General features: G+C 36.0%; 3 protein-coding genes across 3 annotated transcripts in view; all 3 read left to right on the top strand.

Moving 5' to 3' along the window:
* The window catches only part of LOC120260148 (LEAF RUST 10 DISEASE-RESISTANCE LOCUS RECEPTOR-LIKE PROTEIN KINASE-like 2.1), an 8,654-nt gene extending 2,055 nt beyond the window's left edge, over positions 1-6,599 (top strand). The window contains 4 exon segments of the mRNA XM_039267590.1: positions 4,180-4,294; positions 5,832-6,102; positions 6,104-6,307; positions 6,309-6,599. Of these exon segments, the coding sequence (XP_039123524.1) occupies positions 4,180-4,294; positions 5,832-6,102; positions 6,104-6,307; positions 6,309-6,599 (881 nt within the window).
* A 644-nt stretch (positions 6,600-7,243) lies between these two features.
* LOC120260809 lies at positions 7,244-13,190 on the top strand. The gene is made up of 6 exons (XM_039268372.1): positions 7,244-7,658; positions 7,767-7,978; positions 10,024-10,312; positions 10,399-10,484; positions 10,569-10,660; positions 12,336-13,190. The coding sequence occupies exons 1-6, from the start codon at positions 7,341-7,343 to the stop codon at positions 12,581-12,583; spliced, it is 1,245 nt and encodes a 414-aa protein (XP_039124306.1). The 5' UTR covers positions 7,244-7,340; the 3' UTR covers positions 12,584-13,190.
* Positions 13,191-14,095: 905 nt separating this feature from the next.
* On the top strand, positions 14,096-15,488 carry LOC120260811 (reticulon-like protein B9). Its single transcript, XM_039268374.1, has 5 exons — positions 14,096-14,267; positions 14,374-14,554; positions 14,795-14,936; positions 15,054-15,123; positions 15,221-15,488. The coding sequence occupies exons 1-5, from the start codon at positions 14,183-14,185 to the stop codon at positions 15,388-15,390; spliced, it is 648 nt and encodes a 215-aa protein (XP_039124308.1). The 5' UTR covers positions 14,096-14,182; the 3' UTR covers positions 15,391-15,488.
* The last annotated feature ends 282 nt before the right edge of the window (positions 15,489-15,770 follow it).

Raw genomic sequence — 15,770 nt, 5'->3', positions numbered from 1 at the left:
GGTAGGGATGCAAGTGGGGCGAGAATCCCCATTCCCCTTGGGGACCTGCCCCAACAGGGAGGGATTCCTTGAAATAAACCCCCTGCAGGGCGGGGAATGGGGGAAAACCCTTCCCCGACCCGCTGGGCGGGGCGGGGCGAGGACGGGGAATGTATTCTCCGCCCCTCGGGATCCCCATCCCCGCTCCCCGCTAAAAGTAAGAACTCAGAGGGACCTCAACCCTCTGAGTTCTTACTTTTTCATGTCTACAATCCTGTTCATGGGATTACTACAGAGATGAACCCAACCCCGAATATGAACCATAAAAGAAAATACCTATTGAACCGATCACAGGAATGCCAGTTACAGTACCTATTAGCCAAAGAGGAATCCTTCCAGTAGTATCGGCCATTTCCCCCCTTTTTCCTCCACATTTTATCAAGTGTTCATGCTAGAGACAAAAACAGTCATGGATAATTATGAGGATAGTATCCTTCCGAATGGGATAAGAGAATTCCTACTATTCTCTTTCTCTCAATTGAAAAAATAATTGGAAAATAAAACAGCAAGTACAAAAATGAGAAGGATTCCCGAATTTTAAATTAGATATATATTATATATATTAAAAGATTGCCTGATTTTTAAATTAAATATATATTATATTTTTATTTTTTAAAAAAATTAAATATTGATATAATATTATAATGACCAAATATTTGGGTTTTAAAAATTTTATTTTTGGTATTTATTGATAATGTTTTAGATTTTTAATAAAAATGAGTGTTACTCCAATACAATACTTGGAGATAATTATATAGAAAATTGTTTTAAAAATTTTAATCAAAAATTTTTTATTTCTTATTATAGATAAATATGTTACATTAAAATTAAGATTAAATTGATTAGTTTATCAACTTTATTGAAATCTCAACTTGTAAGTAAAACATCTCTTATGAAATCCCAACTTTCACAATTCTCCTTCTTTATTTCTTTATGACATCGATTATTTCGTTAGTTTGTTGTTTTCTCATACATTAAGGGGGTGTTTGGATGCCAAGAGTGGAGTGCGAGTGAGGGGGGATTAGATGCAATCCTTTGTTTGGGTGTACATCATTGGGAGTGGGGGATTGTGGAGGGAGTGAGACTCACCCATGTGAGTGAGTCTCAATCACCATGCTTTTGGGCGGATTGCCCAATCCTGGATATAGAAAAGACCTATATGTCCCCTAAATTATCTTATTGCTATTTTCAATGTTATTACAAATATTTATTTTGATAATTAATTAGTTAAATTTTTTTGATTGTGTTACACAAATATAATTAAAAATATCTCATTATAGTTAATACCATTAATTAGCTAATTACTAGCTAATTAATAATATTAATATTTAAATATAATACTTATAACAAAATTATAGTATTATAAAATTAAATAGTTATTTTTTATAATTAATTAGTTCAATTTTTTTTTGATGTGTTACACGAATATAATTAAAAATATCTCATTATAGTTAATATCATTAAAAACTAGCTAATTAATAATATTAATATTTAAATATAATACTTATAACAAAATTATAGTATTATCAATTTAAGTAGTTATTTTTTATAATTAATTAATTAGATTTTTTCAATGTTTTAAAAATTATAATTAAAAATAATTCAGTATATTTAACATCATTAATTAATATCTAATTAATGATATTAACATCTCATCCCAAAAATTAGATTGAAATTATAGTATACTAAAATTAAATATTTATTTTTCATAATTTAAAAATATATATATAATTAAAAATAACTCATTATTACATATACAATATCATTTATATGTATAAGGGTTATAATTGTCATTTTGTCATATTCACTTTTCTTTACTTTTCTCATTCCCAATAAATTACACTCTCCAAACCTTACCAATCAAACACATTCTTCATTCTCACTCCTCCATTACCCCTCATGTTACTCCTAATCCACTCCTCTCCCAATCCACTTTTGGCATCCAAACAATAATATTTATTTTGAGGAATATTTTGTTTATTTTTTTTAATTTCATATGTGATGTGTTATATGTGTAATTAGGAAAAAAAAAATTAGTGGGCTAGTGACTCCTCGACCCCGCGGGGATTCCCCGACCCCGGGGAGTGAGTGGGGAGAATTTCTCCCCCGGAGGGAATTTTTGAGGCGGGGAATCCCCGACCCGCCCAACCCCACTTGCATTCTTGGTTGGTGGAAAGCAAGCTCTAAACATCCGGAACGAGCCCACAAAATTTCAGCTCAATCAAAATTCGTTTGACCCTCCAAACACCAACTTGAAATTAGTGCCCTTGCTAAATCCGAACTAGAAATCAGTATCTTTTTCTAGCGGTTGTTGTTGTTCCTCTTTCTTATTATCAATCTCACACCCCTCTTACATGCACCCTAATTTGATGAAAAACACTAATGGTCCATTAGGATTGCGGAATATGAATAGAAATTTAGGAAAAAGGAGAGGAATGGGAATTTGAATAAAGGGAATATGGATAATGTGTTTTGGTTTAAGGGAATAAAGATTGGGAATAGAAAAAGTAATAGAGTAGGATGTAGTAAAATTACATCAATACCTTTATAGATAAATGGTATGATATTATATAAGATAATGGATTATGTTTAATAAAAAATATTTAACATTATTAATTATTAATTATTTAATAATATAAATGCATATTTCAATATATTATAATTATATAATTAATGTTAATAGTTTATTTAACTATTATATATTTATTAAATTAGTTAATATCATGAAATACGTTTAATTAAGTTAATTTCATTTATTGATTTTAATTTTAATTTCTCAAAAGAATTTAATTGAATTATTTAATAATTAAAGTTAAATATGTAAATATGTAATTATATTATTTAAATTATTAATAATTATTAATAATTATTCAAATCCAATATCTCATTTCAATTATTTGTATTAATTTTAATTATTGCACTTAATTATTTACATTAATAATATTTTAAATAAAACATACAAAACATAAAATTTTTATTTATGAAAAAAATTTAATAATAGTACTTATTTTAAGTATTAAATCTATTTTAAATTATTATAATTTAATACATTTAATTAATAGAGAATGACCTACAAGGGGTATATATAGTAATTTTATAACTCAGAAATACTTCTCCCCGTTTTTTGTGGAATAGGATGTCTCTCCAAAGAGCAATCTTTTTCCCATGCATGGGGGTAACCCATGCCTTTCCTAGTAACCAAACAAGGGCTTGGCACCATTTGGGCTTCAATCCATCATCCAAACGGCCCCTAACTAAAGTGTCACTTAGTGGGCTTGGGACCATTTGGGCTTTTTCTCCACATAGGAAGGGAGCCCAATACCCAATAGGTCTTTGGACAATGCCCGGAAGAATCCTTCAGCTTTCACCTGGCGTGAATCCTTTCAACGAGCTTTTAAAAGACTCTCTTTAGTTTGAATCCAATTGTACCACTTGCTGATCGAGCTCTAGGGGGTGAACTCCTGGAGATGGGTTGCCTCTTAGTTTGGAAGAGTTCTGAAAGTTGATGATCATACTCTCGATAAATCCAAAGCTAAATTTGTTTTTGTGTATGGATTTGGATCTAAACCAACCCCTCCAACAAGGTACCTGGGTTCAATATAGCAACATTTGCGTGTTCGTTCTTGCACTCTACGAAAAGCTCCCAATCTTCTGCTACAAATGTGGACAAGTTGGTCGTGGTGAAGTAAGCTCCACCTTCAATCGGCAGCATCCATCTAATCAGTCAGTGCCCTTTGTGTTAGTGGTGCAAGAGATAGTGCAAACTGGACAAATAATGCAACTTAAAGAGGATACCAAAGAGTAAGAGAGATTTTGGTTGTGAGAAACAATTTATAGAGTTGTGAGAAAGAATTTAAATTTTAAAAAAATTATAAGGAGTTAAACATAAAATATTATATAAAAAATCATTGTAAAATTTAAATAGGGGTTGTGAGAAAAAAATTAATTTAAAACATTTATAAAGTTCTAAATGTAAAATATTATATATAAAAATATATTATAAATATTAAAAAGAAAATTTTGAAAAAAAGCACCCTATGCAATGCATGGTACTTTTTGCATATATTTTGATAAATAATTTTAAAAATACATATTTAAAAAAATATTTTTTAAAAATATAATATTTAAAAAAAACTTTAGAAGGGCAGGAGATAACCAAGTTTTTCAATGAAAAACTAGGCCAAGGAGGGTATGACTATGTTTATAAAGGCACTATGACAAATGGACATGCGGTGGCTATGAAACTTTTGAAAAAGTGGATAAACCATAATATATTAAGATAACGCGACAAGATACAAAGGGTGTACCACAAGAAGTGATACACAAAATCAGACACCAAAATACAAAACAGAGGAACAACAGGCCTCCTCAGAGCCAACCACATCAAAGAGTCTAGCCCGTGGACGTATCGTGTGCCTCCTCGGCCATCCCAATCATTTCCCCACTAGATCCAAAAAAATCCAGGCTACGTCGCACGGCTGCCAACAGTTCCTCCAGATTTGCTTTAGCACTGTCTGTAAGAACATCAAACCATGAAAGGAGCATACGATTAATCTTCAAGTACAAAGTATGCACAGGCAGGCAGTTAGAATTAAAAATGCAATCATTCCGAGCAATCCAGATATTCCACAGCAAAGTTTTAACAACCAGGTCAGTTAGGACCCTACTAGAAGGTCGCAACTCCAGCCTCCACGAACACCAAATGTGCCGCAAGGTCGTAGGAGGTGCCGGTATATTCAAAAGTCTACCAAAGTATTCCCACAGGGCACGAGCAAAAGCACAGTTCAAGAACAAGTGGTCAACCGACTAGATATCAGAATGGCACAAAACGCAAGTTGCAGTAGGGAGCTTGTTGCAGCCTCTTTGTGCAAGATTATCAAGAGTGAGTATCTTGTTATGCCAAGCCAGCCAATTGAAAATGTTGATCTTTCTCGGACAATTGTTTTTCCAACAAAATTTTGATATAGGACAGCGCAGCCCACCATCATTTAGAAATTTGTAAAAGGAGTTAACAGAGTATGCTCCATTTGCCGTCAGCTTCCACCGTTTAGTGTCCCTAACATCCCGCTCGGATCTTTGTAGCCTATCTCGGATAACACACACCTTAGGCTCCTCAGAGAATGGCTGCTCAGCCAGCAGCCTCCTCAGATCCCACACCAAACCATTTTGTTGGTTCGTCGCGAAGTAAATTTCCGGCCACAACGATCTAGGCGCCCGACCATTTAGCCAGTTGTCCTTCCAGAAGAGGGTCTCCATGCCAGAGTTGATATCAAACCCGATACATCCTCTAAGCGATGGGAGACATCTAGAGACCCCCTTCCAAAAGAAGGAAATTCTGCCGGACTGTCTAGGAAACATGTTCCAACTTGGTCCCCCATAATTGAAGAGAATCACCTCCGAACCAATCCAATTAGTATTCGTCGCGAACTTCCACCACCATTTACCTAATAGTGCCTGGTTGAAAATATCCAGGTCTAGGATGCCCCAACCACCTTGATCCCGGGATCGACAAATGTTTTTCCACCTCACCAGCCTACAACTCGGATGATCAATATCTGGGCCGGACCACAAAAAATCTCTCCTGATACGATCTAATGCTTTAGTCACCCACTTAGGTAATCTAAAAAGGGACATCCAGTAAGTTGGCAGGGCCGTAAGCACTGAATTCACTAGCGTTAGGCAGCCCCCAGAGAGAGGTGTCTCACTTTCCACGAGGAGATGGGCAAGAGTTTTTTTTTTTCTAGATGAGTTCACCATTTGTAAATGATTGTAATGGGAACCTAGCTACCAAGAGACCACTTGGTCTTTGATGGGCAAGAGTTTTTCAATGAGGTTGCAAGCATAGGAAGGACATCCCATATCAACATTGTTAGTCTTGTAGACTTCTGCTTCCAAGGATCCAAAGAAACTCTAATCTATGACTTGATGCCCAATGGTTCACTGGAAAATAATATCTACACTGAAGACCCAAAAACAATCCTTGGGTGGGTTAAGTTGTTTCAAATAGCACTTAATATTGCTAGGGGTTTGGAGTATTTACACCGTGGTTGCGGTACTAAAAATAGTTCATTTTGACATCAAGCCTCATTACATACTCTTGGATGAAGATTTCTGTCCTAAGACCTCTGATTTTGGACTTGCAAAGTTGTGCATGGTTGGAACTAGAGGAACTTTTGGATACATTGCCCCTGAAGTCTTCTCCAGAAACTTTGGAGTTGTTTCCAATAAATCAGATGTTTATAGTTATGGCATGATGGTCTTAGAAATGGATGCATGGGAGGAGGAACATAAAAGCAACTGCTGTTAGAACTAGTGAAATCTATTTTCCAAATTGGATTTATGAACACAAAGATCAAGATGGAGATCTTGGACAGTCAGGGGTGACACCTGAAACTAAAGAGATTGCAAAGAAGATGATCTTGGTTGGTCTTTGGTGCATACAAACTAGGCCACAGAATAGACCTTCAATAAACAAAGTGGCGGTAGATATGTTGGAAAGGAAAATCATAGACATTGAGATGCCTCCAAAACCACACATGTATTCTCCCACAAACCATTAGTTGATTCGTTCAATTCAACTCTGAAATTGTGATTTGTATTTTCTTTTATTTTTGTGTATTAAAATTTGGAAATCTAATTTGTTTTTGCTGGAATAAGATTCTTCGTTTTCTAGCGCCAGTTTGAGGAGTTTTTGAATACACGAGATAATTCATGCCAGATGTCAAATTTATAAGGGAATTCTAAGTGAAGTGTTTATAAGAGACAAATCACGATCCAGGCCGAGGAAAGATACAAGTAAACAGGCCTCACAGCCCAAAGCGAGGACTAGATTCATCATGGCCATCGCCGACCAACCTTCCCACGAATCAACAATTGACACGTGCCCCAAACTCAAATTTTGCACACGTGTCGCTCTCGCGAGCCCCCGATGGGGAAACGCGGTCAATCTCCCGAGTCCAAGCCCCCAGAAGACTAACAAATCTCGCTGTTTAAAACCAGATCCCCTGTTTGCTGTTTCACCCATCATAACCGTCCAAAAAATAATCAATCCATCTCGAGGTTCTACTCACGGCTAACATGCTCTGATCGTTATCACTTGGTGTTTAATTCTAAACAGCGAATCCAGGAACACCAACCTTCCCCTCTTCTCCGCCTCACATTTAGATAAAAATATAAATGCTACTCTTCTTCAGCCTGATGCCTTCATCGCCCACCACTTTGTCTTCGCATCTTGTTCTCAATTTCTTGGATTTCTCTCCCGATTCGCTAGAATTAGGGTTTCTTCATCTTGGGTTTCGAGAATGATGGGAACCAGCATCCAGTTCGGCCGCGTCCATGGTGACGATCGCTTCTACAACGCCGCCAAGGCCCGCCGCAATCCCCATCACTACCCTTTCCGGCCGAGGAGTTCCGCTTCCTCATCCTCTGGAGCCGGATCATCTGCTGCTTCTACTGTATCGAACGGCCGCGAGCCCGAGAATCGCACTGGATCCGAGCCGCAGTCAAAGGCCACGGCAGTGCTATCTTCTCCATCGGGCCCGGTTGCCCCCTCGCGCTGTAATCTCGATCGGTTTCTCGAATCCACCGTTCCTTCAGTCCCTGCTCAGTATCTCTCCAAGGTTTCTCCAGCTCTGCAGTTTTTTTAAAAAAACTTTTCTGTCCTTTTCTTTTGAGCGATTTTACCTTGATTTTCGGGTTTTTCCACTGATTCGTTGGTGGACTGATAGACTCGGATGAGGGGGCGGAGGACGTGCGATGTGGAATTTCCCCCGTACTTTGCTTTGGCGGATTTGTGGGAATCCTTCAAGGAGTGGAGTGCTTATGGCGCTGGGGTTCCTTTGCTCTTGAATGGAAGTGATTCTGTTGTTCAATATTACGTGCCTTATTTGTCCGGCATTCAATTATACACAGAATCGAGTAGCCCGGCTGCCAGTTCTAGGTACTAAATATTGTGTTGTTTCCTAATTATGGCATAAATTTCCTCTTGCATTGTAGTTATTTGTATATGACGATGTATTGCTATTATAGTTTTGTTTTTGGTTCTTGAAGTGAGCTTTGTACTTGTCACTTGGGGAAGGAGCATTACATTTCGGTTTGATGATGCAGATTCATTGATTTAAAATGAGAATTGTTTCTGTCCTTAGTTTAAATCGGTTATAGGAGAACAAACTTGTAAACTATTCTAGTTCTCCATAAATTTCAAAGGCCATGTTTGTATGTGCTGTTTATTAAACATCATTCATGTTTTAGCATTCTTGTTCTAGTCTTTCCTTAATGTTTCTTTTTTCAGCATTCATTAATTTGTGTTATTGATTTCTTCTGTTTCTGTATTTCCTTTTAAAGTATCTATAGAACTTGAGCAAGATCCCTTTGGTTGTCCTGGTTTCTATATATGATGCATTCAAGATGCCTGCCAATCTTTTTCTCATGACAAGGTATGAGTTTGATGAACATAAACAAAATTAGATAGACTAGAAAATGGATAGATATAAGAAACAAATTTCTGCTTACCTCAACCATTGAAGTCAGTGGGCAAACTAAGGTTGATTCTTATCAAAGAAGGGAAGTCTGAGTGAGTGGGACCTTCAGTCCAGAGTGTTGCAGTGATGATTTAATACAAAGCTCAAGCTTAAAAACTAGTGAAGGACTTAGATCATACTGCTTGACCTGGATTTTGGTCACATTGAATGATGTTGTTGCCAGACAGATGAACAGATTACCCAGTCATGTCAAAGTTTTTGAGATATAATGATCTATCTCGCATTTGATCTGCGTGATGCTAAAGTTTTTAGGTAAGAGGCACACATACACTGTGTGACCTCAATAATTCCTTTTTTTAGAAAAGGTTAAGGTATCTTAAATCTGATTCCCAATGGTTAAGGGGAGACATTGTGAATGCAATGTGCTAGTCACGTAATCTTTTAATAGAACCATAGTGTCTAAAGCATTTACACAGCATGATTTGTGTTATTTTCTTCTCTTTATGGCTGGACATGCATCATAAATGCTTTAATATTATTTATTTAGCTTTAGATATATCTAATTTAATCCATTAGGAAGGAATCCTTGTAAAGTTTCATACTGAGTTATTGATTTCCCATCGGATATTATGTAACTCTTCAAGTTTTTGTTTGTTACAGTGTGCACAGCACATCTCATAAAAACATTGTCTCAAACCTTGTTACATGCATAAATGTCTTAGAATGAAAGGTTTTGTTGATGCAGTACCAATCAACAAATTCTAGAATTAAAGGCTATGTTGATGCAGTACCAATCAACAAATATTAGAATTAAAAGTTTTGTTGATGCAGTACCAATCAACAAATAGACGATAATGATTTATTGGGAATGATTTAAAAAGTGGGATAAGGGGTTTTATAACTTACAGAAGGTTATGTCATGGACTCACCATTAGCAACTCTTATCTGGCCTAATTAATAAGATGAAAAGAAGGAAGTTAGACGTGGGATTTTCTAATACATCCAAACTAGATATTTGGAATAATCAACTTGGCACAATTAAAACTTTCAGTACGCATGCTTCACGATTGCATGAGAATTATTCCATATATTAAGCACTGATAAACTGTTATAGATCAGATGTGATCTACTGGTGCATGATTTTTGGCCAGTGATGCTTGGAGAAGAATACTTTTTTCTTACTGTACACACTAACTTTCTGTAGACCTATTGCCAATCAAATATACCCTGAGATTTAGACTTAATAATTCTTTTATTTTGACCGTGATTTTTGTCTTGAACTCCTCCCAAGGTAGCAACACAGTTATAGAAGTTTTATAGTCACTTTATACATCTGTTTTAAGTAATCTACTGAACCATTTGACTTTCCTTTTCTCCAGGAGCCATTGAGTACAAACTCGTTTTCTGCCCTTATTGTATTCTTTAATTTGCAATTGGCCTATTTCATTTCCCATTTATCTTGTCTGGTTTTGATCTTTTGTTACTGTCTGGCTTTGTTCATCAGTCGGCCTGGTGAAGAAAGTGATGGCGATAATTGTAGGGATTCTAGCAGTGATGGGAGCAGTGACTATGAACATCAAAGGTGTATGAAATATTCAAGGAACTGGAACCAGAAAGACTTTGGAAGTGCCTTTGCATTCAGAATGGACAGAGTGTCCATAAGAGACAACAATGGAGCCTCACACGAAGAGTTCTCCAGTGATGATGGTGAAACTGGAAATTTTCAAGGTCACCTGCTTTTTGAGTACCTTGAACATAACCCTCCATTTACTCGTGAACCTTTGGCTGACAAGGTAGTCACTCTGACATGACCAAGGAAAATGTGTTCTTCCTGGTTGCTTCACTAGGTATTGACTGCTCATAACTTTATCCTCTGCAGATTTCAGACCTTGCGTGCCGCTGCCCTGAATTGAAGACTCTTAAAAGCTCTGATCTTTCACCTGCTAGCTGGATGTCAGTTGCATGGTGAGATTTGTCATAATTTATGAGGCATAGTCTCTGCTTTTCCATGAAGGTCATTTGTATTATTAATGGAGTTTTGTGATGCAGGTATCCAATTTACCGGATACCCACTGGACCCACTCTGCAGGATTTGGATGCGTGCTTTCTCACTTTCCATTATTTGTCAACGCCTATGAAAGGTTAAATGTTACTTGTAGCTTCCTGCTTGCATATATTTTCCTGCATTTGCAATAGACTTAATGGTACCATAGACTAGAGAGTACAAAAAGATGGGGAATCTGTAATCTGATTAACAAGTAGTTAGTGTAGGATACTTTTACAGCACTAAAAGAAAAGCTTAGCACTGATTTATATTCATTCTTACATGCCAATTTCAGTTGCTTTGAAAAGCTTGTTCTTGCAGAATCTGTAATCTGATTAGCAACTGGATAGTGTAAGATAATTTTACAACACTGCAAGGAAAATTTAGCTCTAGTATATATCGCTTCTTACGTGCCAATTTTCAGTTGCTTTGAAAAGCTGGTTCTTACAGATTTTTTTTTTAAAAAAAGCAGAAGCTATTGCTTAGTGGTAGTTTGGCAATGTTTCCAATTCATAATTTTTGTTTTCAATTTCATGTTTTAGAAACAAAACTAACAAAAACATGTTTGGTATGTTGTTTATGTTTTCAAAAATTTTTTTTTTTTTAAAACGTTTTCAAAACCCATTTCTTCCGCATTGAAATCCCTCCTCTTCTACTCCACACACACTCTCTCCCCATCTGGTTTTTAATTTTTATTTTTTAAAAAATATTAAATGTTTTACAAATTAATACCAATAGTCTAAAAAAATGTTTTTATGAAAAATATTTATAAAAATTATTATTTGGCATGTTTATTTTATAAATTGATTTATAAAGTATAAAATTGTACTATTAGAAAATATTTGTGAAAATTATTATTTGATTCTAAATTTAATAAACTATGATATAACATATAAAAGAATATATATTTTTTCAAAAAAATTATTTGTAAAAATTTATTGTTTGAGCTATTGACTTTTTATTTGATCTCAAAAAAATAATATATGATTATTTCTCTATAGCCCTTCTCCCCTTTATTTTTTTTTTAAATCAAATGGTTCCAATTTGAATATATATATATATATATATATATTAAAATTTTATTTTAAGGTGTTTGAGACAGCAAACCCTACAACTTCCTTTTAGTTTAGTCACTGACACCTAATAAGCTAAAACAAATGGCCCATGTTAGAGATGATATTGCAACTATTTACTTCCTAATCTGTTTTCAAAGTTCAGTGATGTTAATGTTTCTCCATGATGAGCAAAATGTATGTAAGATGGCTGTATGAGTGAACTTTTATACCTGATTCTGTTGTGCCAATTAAAGTATTTTCTACCTGTTTCCTTACTGTTTTTTATGAGAATTAATTAGGCCATCAAGGGTACCATTAATGATCTGTATTCATGTTGCTGATTTTTCTATTTTAAATGTTCTGGACGTAGTCTATCACCATTATCATAGAAGCAGTTAAATAATTGGTGATTGTTGTTCGTTTTAGCACTGTGTTCTTTTATTGCTATCATAAAGTTTTTTCTGCTTTATTGAAAAATGAAACCCACACCACCATGTTCAATTTAGTCTATTTTGAAGTTTGTAACTGCATCCATCTATCTTCTCGTATGTTGCCAGTTGCATGTATGATAATAATAACCCATTGTTCAGGTCTGCCATTCTAATTCTGAATTTTGCTCTTGTAATTAAATTTGAGTTTCCTTTCCATATATGGCTTAAGATATGGGTGTAGGCCATTTCTGTTATCTAGGCCTTATTTTTTCCAACTTCCATGCAGCTGTTGGCAATGCTCCTGGACCTATTGTGACCCATCCTCAAGGTGTAGATGGTGTTCCAAAGATCTCTCTCCCATCTTTTGGTCTATCCTGCTACAAGTTGAAGGGTTCAATATGGACTGCTACTGGTGTATACGAGAGCCAATTCCCGGACTCCCTGTTCCAAGCAGCTGATGACTGGCTGAGACGTCGACAAGTGAATCACCCCGACTACCAATTCTTTGCTTCTCGTGGTGTGATTCCCAGATAATGATGAAAGATCCCTCTAGCTTCATTTGCTCTGCAAGAGAACCAGCAAATCATAGAGTGAGATTGGTTGAGATTGGATGATTGGCAATCCAGTGTTTGTTGTCTCCATTGCTTTGTTTTCCTTATTATGTCATGAAACAAGTCTCAGAAGAACGCTTAATTTAAGGAAAACTTAGAAAGGGAGGAAACCTTCCCTTGTGATGGGAAGCAGGACAAAATAAATAAAAGCCCCTTGCATAACTGGAAGAACAGGCAAAAGAATGGGAGTTGACATGCAAGAGCTGCTCTGGTTCAGAGAACTCGCCGAATTCCACAGCAGGAACCTGTTTCTGCTTTCATTTCTGCACAGCTATCTGGATGGACATTGAGTTTTATTTTGATGATGTCCTGATAAACTTGTAATATTTATGTCCCACTATACACTCTACTAAGTGCTGCTGTGGTGTTGTCTAAAACAGTCTACCTGCTAATGCTGCCTTTTCTAAGCCTCTTGGATCAGTTTGTTGTATGCTTGCCTAGTACCATACTACCATTAGTCTTAGGTGAGGTTCTTAAGACCTGCATCATATAAATACTTTTAGATTTGAGCAACAATAGCCTGTTTAACATCTGACAACTTGATATTGAATCTTTGTTTTAATTTCACAAACAATGCCCATATCACAGGAGAAGCGATCTTGATTTAGAGGCACATGTAAGTGCACGGTCAGGGAGAACAACCAAAGCACACGCAGAAGTCAAAAGCATGAGAACAAGTCATTCTTTTCAGGTCTCGCTTATTGAGCATTTGTATGCATGGCATGAAGATGATCAGCATCGATGATAATCCTCTCCACAAGAAGCAGCCATCTAATTCGGAGCATTGCTGGAGTTTTTCTAAGGGCTATAGCCTTGGCCGGTACATGCATGTACTGGCACAAGCACCAGCTTAGTGCACCCCAAAGGCGTGGCCACGCCAGACTTGATCGGACCCAAGCACGGGCTCAGCTCCATCACGTTGCACCATCACCGCCGGCTCCACCAGCAGACTTTGCAGGAGTATAAACACAACGGAGATAGCCAAACACTCAAAGAGATGATAGATGACTTCATTCCTAGCACTAAAATTTCTCAAATTAAGCTCAAAGAGAATTGTGAGTGTGACTGAGGATTAGCGAGCTTCTAAGCTCTTTATTTCTGATGAAGGTTTTAGCTCTGTTCTTGTCTTCAGTTACGGTCTGCTGGATGGTGCACTACCCAACAAGTACAAACATATATATAGAAGAAAATTATTTTTTTTTATTATTATTGTTGTTTTAATATTTGTTTTTTCCATGCAAAACTCTTCTCTGGTTTATTTTTGTATATCATTCCTTTCAGCATTTATTATGGGGTTTTTTTCATTTCTATGTTATATTTGTATAAAAGTTGAATTACAAAAAAGTCCCCAAGGGAGCACAAGGCAAATCCAACAAGTGATCCTTCTCCCATGAATCAATCAAAAGAAAAGAAGTCCCTTCCTTCATAGTTCATGGATTCCATGGACACCAAGCACCAAGCTCACAACACAAGTCCTTATAAGAAGAACGATGTTGCCTTTCAACCATGATCAACCTCAACCATGCCTTTACTTGAGCAGTATCCATCACAAACCAAGCTCTTTGGCCGTGAGAGACCTCTTCATGAACTTTTTGGAGGAGGAAGAGGTTTGAACTTTGTTGTTTTTTAATCCATTCTTTCTCATGTTGATAAAATAAGCATTTTTCATGTATATATAATTAATTATGGTTGCATGGCTTGGTTCTTGATCAGTTGCTGACCTTGTGTTATGGAGGAACAAACAATTGTCTGGAGGGGTACTTGCAATAGCTACTTTGATATGGTTCCTTTTTGAGGTTATGGAATACAATTTTATTACCCTCATGTGCCATATCGCCATTGCCGTCATGCTTTTCATCTTTATTTGGGCCAATGCTGCAGCTCTCCTTGAAAAGTAATCTCAACTAAACCTTTTTATTTTATTTTTTTTTCTTTTTTTTTCTTTTTTTGGAAATCATCTTTGCATTGGCATTTAAAGGACTGTTAAAGATAACTAAATTAAAGTAAGTACCAACACTACATGATGCATTTTGATGTAATTTCTAGCTTGTGCTTGTATTTCCTTTTGTTTTGTCATGTTCCCAATTTTTTCATTAAATAGAATATTTATTAATTACTTGTTTATGTTTCTTAGGCCTCCGCCACAATTACCAGACATTATATTATCAGAGCAAGGCTTCAAGAAGGTCTCACTTGTCTTCCAAGAAGAGCTCAACCTATTCCTTTCCTTCCTCCATGAAATTGCTATTGGAAAAAATCTCAAGCTTTTCCTCTTGGTATGCACTACTCACCACATATATAATAATAACATCATTCTTTAACTAATTCTCTAACTTCTTAACTCTTATTACAACATGTAATTGTTTATTTTCTTTATATATTTATATATGTAGACCATTGCTGGCCTTTGGATAGTATCAGTGATGGGGAACTACTTCAACCCCCTTAGCTTTCTATACTTTGGTAAGACTGATAAGAGTGAATATTAAAGATCAAAGGGTGCTCTTTTTGGAAATAATCTTCTTCTACCTTCTTCTTCTTCTTCTCCATCTTTTTGTAGGATATCTTTGCATACAGACATTGCCAGTAATGTATGAACAGTATGAAAATGATGTGGATAGTCTCGCATACCAAGTGGTTCATGATGCAAAGAAGCTCTTCATGAGATTCAATGAGAATGTCCTCAATAAGATACCAAGAGGACCGGTCAAAGAAAAGAAGTTCAATTAGCACTAGTGCAATAACAATTATGTATCACACATGGATGATCACTATGTACAAACAATTAAGAAGATAAACTAGTGGTGTTGTTAATTGTGAAACATGCATATTCTTAGTAGTTTCATTTGGTTGATGGAGCAATTAATTCAAAACTAGAGAAGACTATGAATATGCATGCAGAATAGTTTAATGCAAAGTAAAGGGACATTTAAGGGATAACTTGTGGAGGGGGTTTCTCCACATCTGACACGTATACTTCATATTGGGAAAGAATGCCAAGTTTGGACCGTCTGTTCCACTGTATGACACATAAAGTCAAATGATTCTCCACAAATCCCACTCTCAAACGTCTACCTTTGAATATGGACTTATTTGCTTTGTGGTTGCTG

Source organism: Dioscorea cayenensis, chromosome 5 (assembly GCF_009730915.1).
Source record: "Dioscorea cayenensis subsp. rotundata cultivar TDr96_F1 chromosome 5, TDr96_F1_v2_PseudoChromosome.rev07_lg8_w22 25.fasta, whole genome shotgun sequence".
Classification (NCBI taxonomy): Eukaryota; Viridiplantae; Streptophyta; class Magnoliopsida; order Dioscoreales; family Dioscoreaceae; genus Dioscorea; species Dioscorea cayenensis.
This window is presented reverse-complemented; position numbering and strand designations above follow the sequence as displayed.

What these genes read in the sequence shown, in the direction of transcription:
- LOC120260809 (XM_039268372.1), top strand. Translation starts at nt 7,341, where the DNA reads ATGATGGGAACCAGCATCCAGTTCGGCCGCGTCCATGGTGACGATCGC. An exon ending in AGCCCGGCTGCCAGTTCTAG is followed by an intron (nt 7,979 to 10,023) that starts GTACTAAATATT and finishes TTTGTTCATCAG; the next exon opens with TCGGCCTGGTGAAGAAAGTG. An exon ending in AGCTGGATGTCAGTTGCATG is followed by an intron (nt 10,485 to 10,568) that starts GTGAGATTTGTC and finishes TTTGTGATGCAG; the next exon opens with GTATCCAATTTACCGGATAC.
- LOC120260811 (XM_039268374.1), top strand. Translation starts at nt 14,183, where the DNA reads ATGCCTTTACTTGAGCAGTATCCATCACAAACCAAGCTCTTTGGCCGT. An exon ending in ACTTTTTGGAGGAGGAAGAG is followed by an intron (nt 14,268 to 14,373) that starts GTTTGAACTTTG and finishes GTTCTTGATCAG; the next exon opens with TTGCTGACCTTGTGTTATGG. An exon ending in CCTTAGCTTTCTATACTTTG is followed by an intron (nt 15,124 to 15,220) that starts GTAAGACTGATA and finishes ATCTTTTTGTAG; the next exon opens with GATATCTTTGCATACAGACA.